This window comes from Salmo salar, chromosome ssa11 (genome assembly GCF_905237065.1).
Source record: "Salmo salar chromosome ssa11, Ssal_v3.1, whole genome shotgun sequence".
NCBI lineage: Eukaryota > Metazoa > Chordata > Actinopteri > Salmoniformes > Salmonidae > Salmo > Salmo salar.
Window position 1 is genome coordinate 34,941,594 of NC_059452.1, and position 16,110 is coordinate 34,957,703.

At 42.7% G+C, this 16,110-nt stretch overlaps 1 protein-coding gene across 1 annotated transcript in view; it reads right to left on the reverse strand.

Moving 5' to 3' along the window:
- The window catches only part of clpxa (caseinolytic mitochondrial matrix peptidase chaperone subunit Xa), a 26,327-nt gene extending 10,810 nt beyond the window's left edge, over positions 1–15,517 (reverse strand). Inside the window, exons 1-11 of the mRNA XM_014127602.2 lie at positions 15,303–15,517; positions 14,878–15,118; positions 14,197–14,351; positions 13,615–13,735; positions 12,767–12,921; positions 11,546–11,708; positions 9,829–10,002; positions 8,828–8,992; positions 7,936–8,024; positions 7,110–7,274; positions 1,115–1,417 (exon numbers count right to left, since the gene is read on the reverse strand). Coding sequence (XP_013983077.1) covers positions 1,115–1,417; positions 7,110–7,274; positions 7,936–8,024; positions 8,828–8,992; positions 9,829–10,002; positions 11,546–11,708; positions 12,767–12,921; positions 13,615–13,735; positions 14,197–14,351; positions 14,878–14,929 — 1,542 coding nt within the window. The 5' untranslated portion in view covers positions 14,930–15,118; positions 15,303–15,517. The remainder of the gene's footprint in view (positions 1–1,114; positions 1,418–7,109; positions 7,275–7,935; positions 8,025–8,827; positions 8,993–9,828; positions 10,003–11,545; positions 11,709–12,766; positions 12,922–13,614; positions 13,736–14,196; positions 14,352–14,877; positions 15,119–15,302) is intronic.
- Positions 15,518–16,110: the final 593 nt, after the last annotated feature.

A 16,110-nucleotide genomic window follows, 5' to 3' on the forward strand; every position in this document is an offset into this window, starting at 1 on the left:
TACTACTGCTACTACTAGTATTGCTACTACTGCTACTACTGCCTCTACTGCTACAACTACTATTACTATTCCTGCTACTACTACTGATACACCTGCTGCTACTACAGCTACTACTGCTGCTACTACAACTACTACTGCTGCTACTACCGCTACTACTACTGCTACTACTACTACTACTACTACTACTATTACTGCTACTACTGCTGATCCTACTGCTGCAACTACTGCTGCTACTACAACTACTACTGCTACAACTGCTGCTACTGCTGCTGCTACTACTAGTGCTGCTACTACAACTACTACAACTGCTACTACTACTACTACTATTGCTGCTACTATTACTACTATTACTACTGCTGCTACTACAACTACTACTGCTACAACTGCTGCTACTACTGCTGCTACTGCTGCTGCTACTGCTGCTGCTACTACTAGTACTGCTACTACAACTACTACAACTGCTACTACTACTACTATTGCTGCTACTATTACTACTATTACTACTGCTGCTACTACAACTACTACAACTGCTACTGCTACTACTACTACTGCTGCTACTATTACTACTGGTACTACTACTACTTATATTACTACTACTACCACCACTACCACTACCACTACCACTACTACTACTACTACTACTATCACTATCACTACTGCTACAGCTACTACTACTGCTGCTACTACTACTAGTACTGCTACTACTACTACCACTCAGTCGTTCCAGGATTTGGCAGAGATTTGTGTGATATTTGCAGGCATAAATGCTTTATTTTGCTGCGGTAATTCTGACATTTTGCATGGCAATATGCGATGAGGGAAAACGTTTGTTTGCGTCTGGATCGACTGAACCACATTATGCTGTAAATGTGGGGTGATCATCAGTTTTATGCAATAATATTGCGATGACTGTTTTATGTACAGAATGGCAAAATCCTGAAGGGACCGATTATTACTACTACGACTATTACTACCACCACCACCACCACTAACCCCATTACTACTTCTACCACTACTACTACCACCACCACCACCACCACTTGTAACACTAATACTTCTACTACCATTACTACTACTACTAACACCACTAATAATAACAATAATGAGTCTCCACCTTGTCCATGCTGAACAGGGCCTGGTACTGTGGTATGACAGCATTGCGTGGCTCCGTCAGGATCCTAACCAGGGTCTCCTCATCCAGGCTGTGCAGGGGAACCACCACAGGCAGGCGCCCCACGAACTCGGGGATCATCCCAAACTCGATGAGGTCCCGGGCCTCCACGTGCTTCAGGAGCCGGTCCTTCTCCTTGATCTCCAGCACGGCGTCCATCTCCGCTCCACTACTGTTGGCCAGGTCTGCGGCCGCAGCCGCCCGACGCCCCTGTCCCACATTGGACGGCGTGCCGAAGCCTAGATACTGCAGAGAGGAGGAGGGATTCAGTTAAAGAGGGACAGTTCTGCTACTATAGGCTGATGTTGGTTGATTTTGTACTTATGTGGCATTGTCTATTTATTTTTTCTTCTCCATAATAATAAAAAATATATACAGTGCATTCGGAAAGTATTCAGACCCCTTGACATTTTCCACATTTTGTTACGTTACAACCTTATCCTAAAATGTATTAAATAAAACAAAATCCTCAGCAATCTTAACACAATACCCCATAATGAGAAAGTGAAAACAGGTAGTTAGAAATTTATAAAAAATGTATTAAATACAAAAAACAAAAATACCTTATTTAAATAAGTATTCAGACCCTTTACTATGAGACTCGAAGTTGAGCTCAGGTGCATCCTGTTTCCATTGATCATCCTTGAGATGTTTCTACAACTTGATTGGAGTCCACCTGTGATAAATTTAATTGATTGGACATGATTTGGAAAGGCACACACCTGTCTAAATAAGGTCCCACAGTTTACAATGCATGTCACAGCAAAAACCAAGCCATGAGGTCAAAGGAATTATCCATAAAGCTCTGAGACAAGATTGTGTCGAGGCACAGATCTGAGGAAGGGTACCAAAACATTTCTTCAGCTTTGAAGGTCCCCAAGAACACAGTGGCCTCTATCATTCTTAAATGGAAGAAGTTTGGAACCACCAAGGCTCTTCCTAGAGCTGACCGCCTGGCCAAACTGAACAATCGGGGGAGAAGGGCCTTGGTCAGGGAGGTGACCAAGAACCTGATGGTCACTCTGACAGAGCTCTAGAGTTTCTCTGTGGAGATGGGAGAAACTTCCAGAAGGACAACCATCTCTGCAGCACTCCACCAATCAGGCCTTTATGGTAGAGTGGCCAGACCGAAGCCACTCCTCAGTAAAAGGCATAAGACAGCTCGCTTTGAGTTTGTCAAAAGACACCTAAAGACTCTCAGACCATGAGAAACAAGATTCTCTGGTCTGATGAAACCAAGATTGAACTCTTTGGCTTGAATGCCAAGCGTCACGTCTGGAGGAAACCTGGCACCATCCTTACGGTGAAGCATGGTGTTGGCAGCATCATGCTGTGTGGATGTTTTTCAGGGACTGGGAGACTAGTCAGGATCGAGGCAAAGATGAACAGAGCAAAGTATAGAGGTCCTTGATAAAAACCTGCTCCAGAGCGCTCAGGATCTCAGACTGGGGTGAAGGTTCACCTTCCAACAGGACAACGACCCTAAGCACACAGCCAAGACAATGCTGGAGTGGCTTCGGGGCATGTCTCTGAATGTTCCTGAGTGGAACCCGATCAAACATCTCTGGAGAAACCTGAAAAAAAGCTGTGTAGCAACGCTCCCCGTCTAATCTGACAGAGGTTGAGAGGATCTGCAGAGAATGGGAGAAACTCCCCAAATACAGGTGCCAAGCTTGTAGTGTCATACCCAAGAAGTCTCAATGCTGAAATCGCTGTCAAAGGTGCTTTAACAAAGTACTGAGTAAAGGGTCTGAATACTTAAGTAAATGTGATATTTCAGTTTTTTATTTGTAATAAATTTGCAAATATTTCTAAAAAACTATTTTTGCTTTGTCATTATGGGGTATTGTGTGTAGATTGATAAGGGAAAAAAACTATTTAATCAATTTTAGAATAAGGCTGTAACGAAACAAAATGTGCAAAAAGTCAAGGGGTCTGAATACTTTCCGAAGGCACTGTATATACATACACACAGGTGAATCTGCTACGAATACCCAAATCCTCTTGACCGCCCCTTGAACCTTCCTAATCCCACCCACATTTGCAGTCTTTTCTGACCCAAGGGCGAATCCTAACTTGAGATAGGCCTATGCACAAATAACTTGGATTTTCACGCAAATCGTGTTAAAGTCCATTTTTACACACACCAATTTCAAGTTAGGATTTGGTCCACAGTGACTGGACTGTATCAGGTTGAGAGCGTTGTAAACACAACTAAAGTTCTTCTCATTTACCTTGTAATGTCATGACGATACAGTGCCTTCAGAAAGTATTCACAGCCCTTTACTTTTTCCACATTTCATTGTGTTACTGCCTGAATTTAAATTGATTAAATATACTATTTGGGGTCTCTGGCCTAAACACAATACCCCATAATGTCAAAGAGGAATTATGTTTTTAGAAATGTTTACAAATTAATAAAAAATGTAAAGCTGAAATGCCTTCAGTCAATAAGTATTCAACCACTTTGTTATAGCAAGCCTTAATAAGTTCAGGAGTAAAAATTTGCTTAACAAGTCACATAATCATTTTCATTGACTCACTGTGTGCAATAGTGTTTTGAACGACTACCTCATCTCTGTAACCCACACATACAATTAACTGTAAGGTCCCAATAAGTTAATTTTAAACACAGATTCAACCACAAAGACCAGGTTTACAAATGCCTTGCAAAGAAGGGCACCTATTGATAGATGGGTGAAAAAAAGCAGACATTGAATAGCCCTTTGAGCATGGTGAAGTTATTAATTACACGTTGGATGGTGTATCAATACACATAGTCCGTACAAAGATACAGGCGTTCTTCCTAACTCAGTTGCCATAGCTGTCAAGATCGCTATCTTTGAACTCCCGATCATAAATAAACCAAGGCGCAGTGTGCATTAAATTCCACATCTTTTTTAATGAAAATGAAACTCATCAAAACAACAAAACAGGAGAAAAACTAAAACGTGACGTTCTGGGGCTGCTCAAAGGCAGCTACACAAAAACAAGATCCCACAACTCAAGGAGGGAAAAAGGGCTGCCTAAGTATGGTTCCCAATCAGAGACAACGATGGACAGTTGCCTCTGATTGGAAACCACACTCAGCCAAAACAAAGAAATAGCAAACTAGATTGCCCACCCCACATCACACCCTGACCTAACCAAACTAGAGGAAAATAAACGTCTCTCTAAGGTCAGGGCGTGACAGTACCCCCCCCAAAGGTGCGGACTCCCGGCCGCAAACCTGAACCTATATCGGGGAGGGTTCCGAGTGGGCATCTATTCTTGGCGGCGGCTCTGGTTCGGGGCATAGCCCCCACTCCGCCCGCTGATCCCCCTGCTTCTGTGTCGCCGGAGGAACCAGACCGTGGATTATTGCCGGAGGCTCTGAACTGCCGGCCGCCGCTGAAGACTCTGGACTGCCGGCCGCCGCTGAAGACTCTGGACTGCAGGCCGTCGCTGAAGACTCTGGACTGCAGGCCGTCTCAGTAGGTTCCGGACTGCAGACCAGCTCAGGAGGTTCCAGACTGTACACCGTCTCAGGAGGTTCCGGACTGGGGACCGTCGCTGCAGGTTCCGTGCCATGGATCATCACTACAGGCTCCGTGCCATGGATTATCACTGGAGGCTTCGTGCCATGGATCATCCCTACAGGCTCCGGGCCATGGATTATCACTGGATGCTTCGTGCCATGGATCATCCCTACAGGCTTCTTGCCATGGATTATCACTTTAGGCTCCGGGCCATGGATTATCACTGGAGGCTTCGTGCCATGGATCATCCCTACAGGCTCCAGGCCATGGATCATCACTGGAGGCTTCATGCCATGGATCATCACTGGAGGCTTCGGACCATGGATCATCACTGGAGGCTTCTTACGTGGAGCCGGAACAGGTCTCACCGGACTAGGGAACGTCGCTGGAGGTTCTGGACTAGGGAAGGTCGCTGGAGGCCGGGTGCGCAGAGCAGGCACAGGGTATACTGGGCCGTGGAGGCGCACTGGAGGTCTGGAGCTTATGACTGGCACAACCCGTCCTGGCTGGATGCTAACTTTAGTCCGGCAAGGGCGGGTCGCTGGCACAGGACGAAATGGGCTGTGCAGGCGCACTGGCGACACAGTGCGTAGAACTGGCGCAGGATATAGTGGGCCTTGGAGGCGCACTGGAGGTCTGGAGCGTATGGCTGGCACAACCCGTCCTGGCTGGATCCCCCCCTTAGCCCGGCAAGCGTGGGGAGTTGGAACAGGCCGCACTGGTTTGTGCTGGTGAACAGGTGGTACCGTGTGTAGAGCTGGCGCAGGATAACCTGGGCCGAAGAGACGCACTGGAGACCAGGAACGCTGAGCCGGCACAATTCTACCTGGCTGAATGGCAACTCTAGCACGGCAACTGCAAGAAGCTTGCACCGAGCGCACCGGGCTGTAGCTGCACACTGGCGACACAGTGCGCATCCCCGCATAACACAGTGCTTGCTCTGTCACTCGCTCCCCACGGTAAGCACGGGGAGTTGGTTCAGGTCTCCACCCTGACTCTGCCAATCTCCCCGTGTGCCCCCCCAAAATGTTTTTGGGGGGCTGCCTCTCGTGCTTCCGTTGATGTTGATTCTCCCCGGTCCAGCTTGTCTTCCCAGTAAGTGCACACTGCTTGGCTTTCTTGTGGTGGGATCTTCTGTCACAATCGCTATCTTCGAACTCCCGATCATAAATAAACCAAGGCGCAGCATGCATGGAATTCCACATCTTTTTTTATGAAAATGAAACTCACCAAAACAACAAAACAGGAGAAAAAACGAAAACGTGACGTTCTGGGGCTGCTCAAGGCAGCTACACAAAAACAAGATCCCACAACTCAAAGAGGGAAAAAGGGCTGCCTAAGTATGGTTCCCAATCAGAGACGATGGACAGTTGCCTCTGATTGGAAACCACACTCAGCCAAAGCAAAGAAATAGACAAACTAGATTGCCCACCCCACATCACACCCTGACTTAACCAAACTAGAGGAAAATAAACATCTCTCTAAGGTCAGGGCGTGACAATAGCGGAAGGAAACCGCCCAGGGATTTCACCATGAGGTCAATGGTGACTTTAAAACAGTTACAGAGTTTAATGGCTGTGATAGGAGAAAACTGAGGATGGATCAACATTCATTATAGTGACTCCACAACACTAACCTAATTGCTTGTAATCGTTAAGGACTGGGGAGTTTTTCGGGATAAAAAATTTACAGAATGGAGCTAAGCACATGCAAAATCTTAAAGGAAAACCTGGTTCAGTCTGCTTTCCACCAGACACTCTGAGATTAATTCACCTTTCAGCAAGACAGTAACCTAAAACACATGGCTAAATCTGGAGTTGCTTACCAAGAAGACAGTGAATGTTCTTGAGTGGCCGAGTTGTAGTTTTGACTTAAATGTACTTAAAAAATGAGAAAGTGAAGAACTGAAAATAGTTTCTAGCAATGATCAACAACCAATTTGACAGAGCTTGAAGAATTTTGAAAATAATAATGGGCAAATGTTGCATAATCCAAGTGTGGAAGGTGCTTCTACAAAGTATTGACTCAGGGGTGTGAATACTTATGTAAATTAGATATGAATACTTTCTGAAGGCACTTGATCAAAGAGCTTCAGAGTCCAGGATACATTGATTCAGTGCAATATCACTTATGGTAACATCAAAACCCCTGCACTTACAAATGCAACCTTGCCACAAAATGAAGGGGCTGTCTGAAATATCAGCCTCCCTATCTAGTCTAGTATAGTACATTTGGCCAGAGCCACACAGGGACGGCAGCCTAGTTTCATTCTGTATTGACTGTTTGTTATTTGTGTACAGTTTTTTTTATTGTATGAACCACTCCACAAGAAATTCCTTTACAGAAAAAGTAGTTATAAAAAAATTGAAATTCAATTGAAATAAAATTCTGAATTAAAATGTTGACATTGAAATGTTTACCTTTTCACACTTCCTCGTGCTGATGATCCGGTCCAGGCCATTGAAGGCACCGGAGGCCACAAACAGGATGTTGGTGGTGTCCACCTGGACCGTCTCACCTCTCAGCTTCCTGGAGTTCTTCTCGGGGACGTTGATGATAGTACCCTCCAGGAGTTTGAGTAGACCCTACCAAACGACCACCAAACAGAAGACATTATAAGACACACACAATGTACAATACCCCAGTGTTTCCTAAACCTCTTCTCAACCTCTTCCAAACATATAAATGTTTTTGCACCAGAAGAAATTCTCTCATTACCTCTCCTCATCCTCGAACATCTTTGCCCTAGTCATTTCTGGGCGATCAAACGCGTCTAGAGCAAATATTGCGAAGAGAGGCAACAGCCAAGATGGTGGAAGGGTAATGAGGGAATTTATCACATGGTGCTAAACATGTTTAATTTATTTTTTACTTTTGATTTAACTCAGAGCAATTTTTGATTGTCTGAGTTTCAAGCCACTGAAGGTTATAAGACACAGGAGCTTTCCAAATAGACAATTAAGGAAGTATCGCCAAGTAAAGTTTGGATGGGAAACCACTGTAACAGGTATGTATGATCCCATGTTAGAATCCTTATGGGAGATCAACAAGTCACCAAGTGTGTTTTTTACAGACAATGCGGTGAAAGGTCAAGGAAATCTGTTATGAAGCCAGAATCTACAGGTTTTATAACCGACAGGGCAAACAGTGTTCATGGCAGGACTGTACCGCCTGACAGTGACAGATCTATATATCTATAAATAATCTAACCACTATAATATCTATCTATACACAGTATACACTGACCTGCTGTACTCCCTCACCCCCCACGTCTCGTAACTGGTGGATTCCGGGCACACTGCCAATCTTATCCACCTCATCCAGGAACACGATGCCTGCGAGGGCCAATCAGTGAAGAGACCGAGAACCAATCACCGTTCAGAGCGAGTTAGCATACAGTATATCAAAATTTTTACCACACAATAATATTTGGCTTCACCTTGGTTCATTACACATGCAATATATATGTTGCACAGCAGTCATGAAAAATGTTCTATCTTTAAAGGTACAATAGGAAGAAATCACTGCGCCATTTCCTGGTTACTAAAATTCTATGGTTCGCTTAATTTCAGTGTATGCGACAAAAGAAGTATTGAATAGTGTAGAGCATCATTGTACCATCTAAACCACTAAGAAATATATTTTCAATAACAAAAAATATTTTTTTTTCAGATGTTTGAAGATGCTATACAAAACTCAAAGTAAAACGAGCAAAAACGGGAAGCACAGAAAAATAGCACACATAGAACGGATCTACCGCTTCTCAGACATACTTTCAATGAGAATGACAGATCTATAACATTTCTATGTGCATTGGTCGGGTCATCAAAAAAGCTGCCTACTGTGCCTTTAATTCAGTTACTTACTTTCAAAAACATCCACTCTTAGGGCATTTAGAGAAGTTGATCTGCTACCAGTACAGTAACTGGCTAGTCGGACAGATGGCACGTTTCATAAACTTTTCTTTATCCAATGAAATCATTCACCATCAAAACTCTACCAACTCTTAGGACAAGGACTGAAGTTGATGTGCTTAAAGTACAGTACTTGATAAGATAGTCATACTGTTGTCACATTTCACACAGAACCACAGACATTCACATACACAAGCAAGTAAGTAACACATTATAGCATATACCTTGTTGCGCTTTCTCAACAGAGTTGTTGGCATCTTGGAGGAGCTTGGCCACCACAGACTCAATGTCTTCGCCCACATAGCCTGCCTGGGTTAGCGTGGTGCAGTCACAGATGGCGAAGGGCACATCCAGGCACCTAGCCAGTGTCTGGGCCAAGAGGGTTTTACCTGCAATATGGATGTCAATCAATGTCAGGCAATAGGAAATACCAACGCATCCATTTTACAACTTTTGTTTAAAGGAATACTACACTAAAAAACCTTTGTGTTGAAGGGATACTTCAGGATATTGGCCCTTTATCTACTTCCCCAGAATCAGATGAACTCAGATGAACTCATGGATACCATTTTTAAGGAAGTTGCTAACTAGCACAGTCACAACAAACTGTGCATGTCAGCAGTCAGCTATTCAAGAGCCCTTTCAGTACAGAGCAAAAACTGTCATGATGATGACTTTGAGTGTACTATTGCTTTAACGCAATTTTATGTTTCCTGTAATATAGATGTCAAAGCCAAGAATCCTATTACAACTTATTTTGTATGTGTTTTGTTTGATCCCTCTTGGGAACTCGTAAAAGACTACGTACGACTACGCAACAGATGGCATTCATGGTTGTAAAAGTAGATGTTAGCGTATAGCAATTGACTTTAGAGTCATGTCAGAAAGCGTGACAGTAATGCCATCTGTAATGCCATAACTGTGTCACCTTATGCAGAGCAGTGCAGGGTGAATTCAGGCCCTAGGCGCAACTCTTACTGTCAGTGTCATAACTGTGTAAAATCAGTTTCCATCCACCCTTATGAGCATTTATGACAACTGCTACTGTATGTCATTACTACCCTACGCAGGCCTAATGACAGTGTAGGGCCAATTGAAGAGCTGACTCAATGACAAACTGTTGAATCACAGAGGGACACAGGAGACTCTGCTCAAAGTAGTACACTATAGTAGAAAAAGACTTCCCTTATAGATGGGCACCTGCTCCAATTCTTCCAAAGCTCACCTGATCCGGTGGGTCCCAGCAGCACGATGTTGCTCTTCTCCAGTTTGATGTTGGCGTGGTGAGAGTCGAGCACCTCGCCCCCCCTCTTCTCCTGGGCAGGCTGCTGGCTCTGCTGCTGCACTGACGCACCCAGCGCGTTGCCATGGGGATTGATCCCAGCGATCTGCAGCAACTCTGAAAGAACAGACAGCGAGGAGGTAAAGAAAGGGAGGGAATGGAGAGGCAAGGGGGGAGAGAGGTCAGCTAGGAAGTAATGCGCTATATAGGGAATAAAGGTGTTGTGTATAGATACTGTGAGAGTCTGTCTGTCTGTCTGTCTGTCTGTCTGTCTGTCTGACTGACTGACTGACTGTCTGACTGTCTGACTTACTGTAGATGTCTGAGAGAGGGAACATGGGAAAGAGACTATTAGCGAGCTAGAGAACAGTTTGGTGAGAGAAGTGCTGGAAGCCCCTGGCTGCATGTAACTAATATTCTGTACGAGTTACTGTACCACTTACTTGTCAATCTGTGTTCATCCTCTTGTCTTCTCTAGCTCCACAGAACGAGAGTGAAAGTTGTCATCTGACATTGTCACTAGTAGTGTTATCCGACATTGTCATTAGCCCAAAGTCCTGTTCAAACGGGACTTTGGGCTAACGGGGCAGCAGGTAGCCTAGTGGTTAGAGCGTTAGACTAGTAACCGCAAGGTTGCAAGATCAAATCCCTGAGCTGACTAAGTAAAAATCTGTCGTTCTGGCCCTGAACAAGGCAGTTAACCCACTGTTCCTAGGCCGTCATTGAAAATAGGAATTTGTTCTTAACTCACTTGCCTAGTAAAATAAAGGTAAAAAAAAACCTGGGAAAACCTTGAAGTAACTGTCCAGTGAAAAGCTCACTTTTAAAAGTTCATATTCTGTTAACTCATACCCAAATAATGTTGTTGACATTCATACTCGTATTTTTGGCCAAAGCATAAATTGGAGAAAAAACACTTCAAAACACCTCAAACTTATCTCAAACAAACCACTTAAAAAATGCTGCTATTTCCTTATAGAGGATGATTTCATCAAGCTGGCCAATCAGCGGTCTACCCACATGAACATTTGTTATGACCGGTATACGCCATTCTGTTAGGGTACGCCCACACCCCCAAAATACCTTTTAACATACTTAGTTACCATTTTTGGGAAGGAAAACTATTTCACTTATATTATAATTAATTATTGGTCATATTTCATAGAAATCTGGAAACCCTGAGTTGTTAATTTAAATCCATGGATGAGGAAAGACTGCAAGAGGTGGCGTTTTATTTTTGCCTTTAAAAGCCATTGTACACTTGCCAAACCATTGCAGAGGAGCCTGCAAGAGAACACTTTATCCTACCATTCATTCCATTCAGCTGTGATTCTGTTTTACATTACACATGGGCTAATGCATTTTGTTAACCTGAGTGAATGGCATGCTGTTATATTTCAAGGTACACAGTAGAAAAAAACTGCCACTGCACTTAGGATGCATCTCGATAGTATAAAGTCGCTTCCTCTCATCTCCTCTTCTTCTGCACTGATTTGAAGACACAGGATAGCTACTCAATAGTTCCTTTCACCTGTCAAGTTCATTCACATAGGTGCAGATGGAGAAAATAAGTTGCAAGGATGGGAGAAGGCCATTTCAGACAAATGAAATACAGAGTCAAACTGGAGATAGACAGCTCAGGGATTGGGACGGTACCAACCTCGTGGAGTAAGAGAGGCCTGCTTCTCCACCTCCGCCTGTGGCTTGGTTCCCGCTCCCGGAAGGTTATTGTAGATGCGCTTGTAGTGGTTGTAAACAGCTACCGCCAGCACTTTCTTTGCATAGGACTGTCCAACAACGTACTTATCCAGGTAGGCATAGATCTGAAAGACAATTTGGTAACACTTTACATAAAGCATGATGCATGATGCAGTTATAATGTGTTACAAGACTTATCATAAGCATCAATGACCCTCCTTACAATGTCACATTATCATAATCTTATAATGATCCTAAAAGAACAGCCATTTTGAGTCAGTTGAAAATGTCCCACATACAGTGAAAAAAAACATATTATAAGCCTTATAATAAGACATTAATTATAAAGGCTCATACAAGCCAATAACAAGTTATAAAGCATTATATCTACAGGCTTTAAAGGGGCTATCGTTAATATGTACATACGTTTTGGGATTTTGAATTTGAGTGTCTACATTTCTCCAGCCCCATTCCCCAACCATAGCTGTTTACACAAAAAAGTGGCGGGGTGGCCGCATTGTTGTTGTTTGAATCCCAGATTGCCCCTGTAAGTAAAGTGTTATGTAAAATGTTACCAATAAGTTCTGCAGACTGTTTATAGACACATGTCCCTCTTTGGTGCTTTTGTCGTACAATCTCTACTTGTTCTTCTTTCAGTGGTATGGCGGATGTTACAAAGCCCGGTAAGCTATAACTTAACACGGATGACTGAACCACCCGTTGTCTGACAGACACAACAAGTGGATGTGTTGGGACATTACAAGAGGACAGACAGTAGCTGGAAGGGTTGAATGCAGTTTGAATGAGATGTATCAGCCTGATTTCACATTATTGTGATTATTTTGGTAGCACTACTTAAAGACTGCAAGTATAATGCAGTTATAATGCATCAAGACTTGTCATAAGCTTATATGACCCCCTTATAATGTCTAACAATCATCCTGATTACCATATACTTTATAAAAGTCTGTATGTTTATTGGATAGAGAGAGATACAGGTGAAAGATAGAGGCGTGTGCTGAAATAGCAGTGGGCCGGATTAGAACCCATGCTGCAGCGGTATGTGTGCACCTAAGGCAGCGGCTTAGACCACCAGACCATCCTACTTTTCTTCTTGTCCCACTTGTTAACACTTTACTTAAAGCCTGCAGGTATAATGCATTGTAAGACTTGTCCACTGTACCTTTTTAGGAGGAGGGGGAGGTTTCTGCTGGAAGGCCAGTTTGACGGCCTCGTTGGCTGCTTCCTGCTCCTTATTGAGACTCTTGCTGGAGTCGGTCTCTGACAGCACCACAAAGAAGTGATGACATTTCTCACATTTCACAAAGCGGGTTGAAGCTAGGGAGAGGGAGGGGGGAAGGATGTTATGGCACCAACTAAGCCGGATCATGATATTGCTAGTGGGGGCATAAGCACACAAACTAGACCTGTGTTACACTTAGCTGCTCTGTGACTGTGACCCATTTGTTACATAAGGACTTTATTTGTTAATAACACGCAATATGTCTGACAGCTGTTGCCCAGTAGTCTGGCATTCCCTATAGATGTGTGAGCTGCACTGAGCCAGTAGATACTAGGTAAAGGAGATCAGATGAAAGCTAGGGTAACACCATATTCTCTTAAATGCTGTCCCTTCCACATGATGTGCATGTCACTCAGACTGGTACTGTTACTTGTACATGTTATAAACCATATGTTCAATTAATTCAAATATATTAAAAGAAAGTAAGTGTCAGGGTCACTGCACAGTTTGCTAGCCTGGGTTCCCAATCTGTTTGTGCTGTCTTGCCTACTCGTATGGTCAATTGGCATATCTTTGGCATAACAACGACCATATAAGAGTTGGCCATACAGCACAAACAGATCTGGGACCAGGATAACAGTTTGCTGCTTGTTTCAAAGCACTTTTCAAAGCACTCAATTTCTCATAATTGAGATTTGCTCCTGTGCCAAGCTTGACCGTACACAATTCCTCTTCTCTCTTTTCAATTCCTCTATTTTCAAATATGCAAAGAAAAGTAAAACACTTACACACAAAGGTTTCTACATGTGTGCAGGCATCTCCACACTTGGGACAGCGTAGCTGGCTGCCTCCTTTTCCGGAGCCACCGGAACCTCCTCTTTTCCCACTTCCTGCATCACCAACTGATTTCTGTCAAGAGTGGAAGAGCAGATGACGTAGATTAGGTACTGTAGCTCCTGCTGGGACTAGATCATTCACCATGAAGGAAGTCATGAAGATATTATAACATTCAATCAACTTTACTTATAGCCAACAGGTATTTTTATATTTGACCTTTATTTAACTAGGCAAGTCAGTTAAGAACAAACTCTAATTTTCAATGACAGACTAGGAACAGTGGGATAACTGCCTTGTTCAGGGGAAGAACAACTGATGTTTACCTTGTCAGCTCGGGGATTCAATTTTGCAACCTTTCGGTTACTAGTCCAACGCTCTAACCACTAGGCTACCTGTCTAGGCTACTTGCCGCCCCAATGCATTATGATGTGATTGCAATTCATTGTAAGAATTGTCATCATAAGCATGTGTGACCTCCTTATAATGTCTTATTAATAGTAACAACATGTCAATAAGGCCTGATTTTGACATACCTTTCGTCCATCACCGGAGCCATCTTTGATATCTTTTGATGAAAAACATACAGATGATTCGGAGAAGGATCTCACAGGAACTCTTCTGGTTAATCGGACTTCAGGTGTTCCTGGTCTGCTAATAGAAAATAACTGGACTCTGGTGGAAGAGATACCTGTGAACGTACAAGCAGATTCAATCAACTGACACACTGTTAATGTACATTTTCTAAATCAGCAAAGCAAACGTTGAGCATATTACTAATCAATAGATAAAAACTCCTATATTTCCTCATACGTGTCAATTATGAATCCATAAGGGGGCATGTCCCTGAAAGCTCCCCTAAACATACATTTATTCATAACATGAAAATGTTGACAAAATCTTTTGATAAATAACTAACTGTAATGCATGCACCACCACTGTATGGTTCTTTCTTGCGTAACAACACTGTAAGTCAAGTTCACATCAGCTTAGCTAGCTTTAGCTACAAGGCTAGCAGGTAGATGTTACAGGTTCCAACTTTGCAAAAACAACCATGTTACCCCATTTCACATTAGTTTGCTTTTCTCAACACCTCATATTCATTATTTGTTCTGTATTTGAACATTATATGATTGTGCAACTTGCAAGCTGGCTGGCTAGAAGACTAACGTTAGCTAGCTAGCCAGCAAGTTAGCTAGCTAGCAAAATATGCTTACCTTTTTGAGAAGTTATGAACAATCTCGCCGCTGATCTGCATGTGCATGACATTCTTTTATTTAAGTCGACAGAAAAGATAGAGATAGGAATGTGGGGAATATCACAGAAGAAAAAAAAACTAGCCAAAGTATATGTTGACTGGCAGGCTAGCTAGCTAGCTTAGCTGGCTAACGAACCAGCTGTATCGTTGGTAAATAGAGCACACTGTTAACGTATCCAGTCTGTGTGTCTGGTCCGAACCTGTAGAAAAGGAGTTGAAAATAGGATGTAATTATAATGCAGAACAATATCCATAATATGAATGTGTTATTATACCTGGTGACTACATCTAGCTAGAGAGCGGAGACTCGTGTGGCAGAACAAATATCAAGTAACTTAACGTTCTAGCTAGCTTGCCAATAAAGTAGTCTAAACATATACTTACGATTATGCTGGCTTGAAAGCCAAACAAATACAATCATCGATGAAATGTAAATCAAATGACACTGTCATGCTGTCAATACCATAGAGGGTGCGAGTTACACAACCCTCATGTATTTTCTTATGTGACAGTGTATTCGTGAGTGATGTAACCAATGATTGGTGTTATGATGGGCCATTCAGAAGAGAGCAGAAAAAAACGAATTCCCTTTGTACAGTAGGTTGTAGATTGTAGATCTAGAACAACCAGAATAAGATTCCAACAGAGCAGTATTAAATATGACTCTGGATTCGAGTCATATGGATAACCAATAATTATACTTCAAGAGAAGATGAACAAAATACACTTCCCTGTACAGCTATTATTATTGGCTTGAGCACAAGGGCGCCAGGACAAACAAAAAATATTTAGGGTTTCAGATTGTTCTGGCAATTCTCACATAGAAACTTCATTGGGAGGAAGTAAGTTTGACTTTTCATCACAATTTATTTAATACAAAAATATGCATCTTGATGAAAGTGGCTATTTTAGGCCTCTTTTAGACCTACAGTATATGATCTGTGAATGGTACATGAAACAGTCAGACAACATCTTGGTGTCATTATACTCCTTATAGTGTGCTCTAATCTGATTCTAGACCAAATTTCACACAGAACAGGGAGAAGTTTTTTTGTATTTATTTTTTTACCTTTATTTAACTGGGCAAGTCAGGTAAGAACAAATTCTTATTTACAATGACGGCCTACGTCATTGTAAATAAGAATTTGTTCCTAACTGAATTGACTAATTAAATAAAGGTTAAATAAGAGAA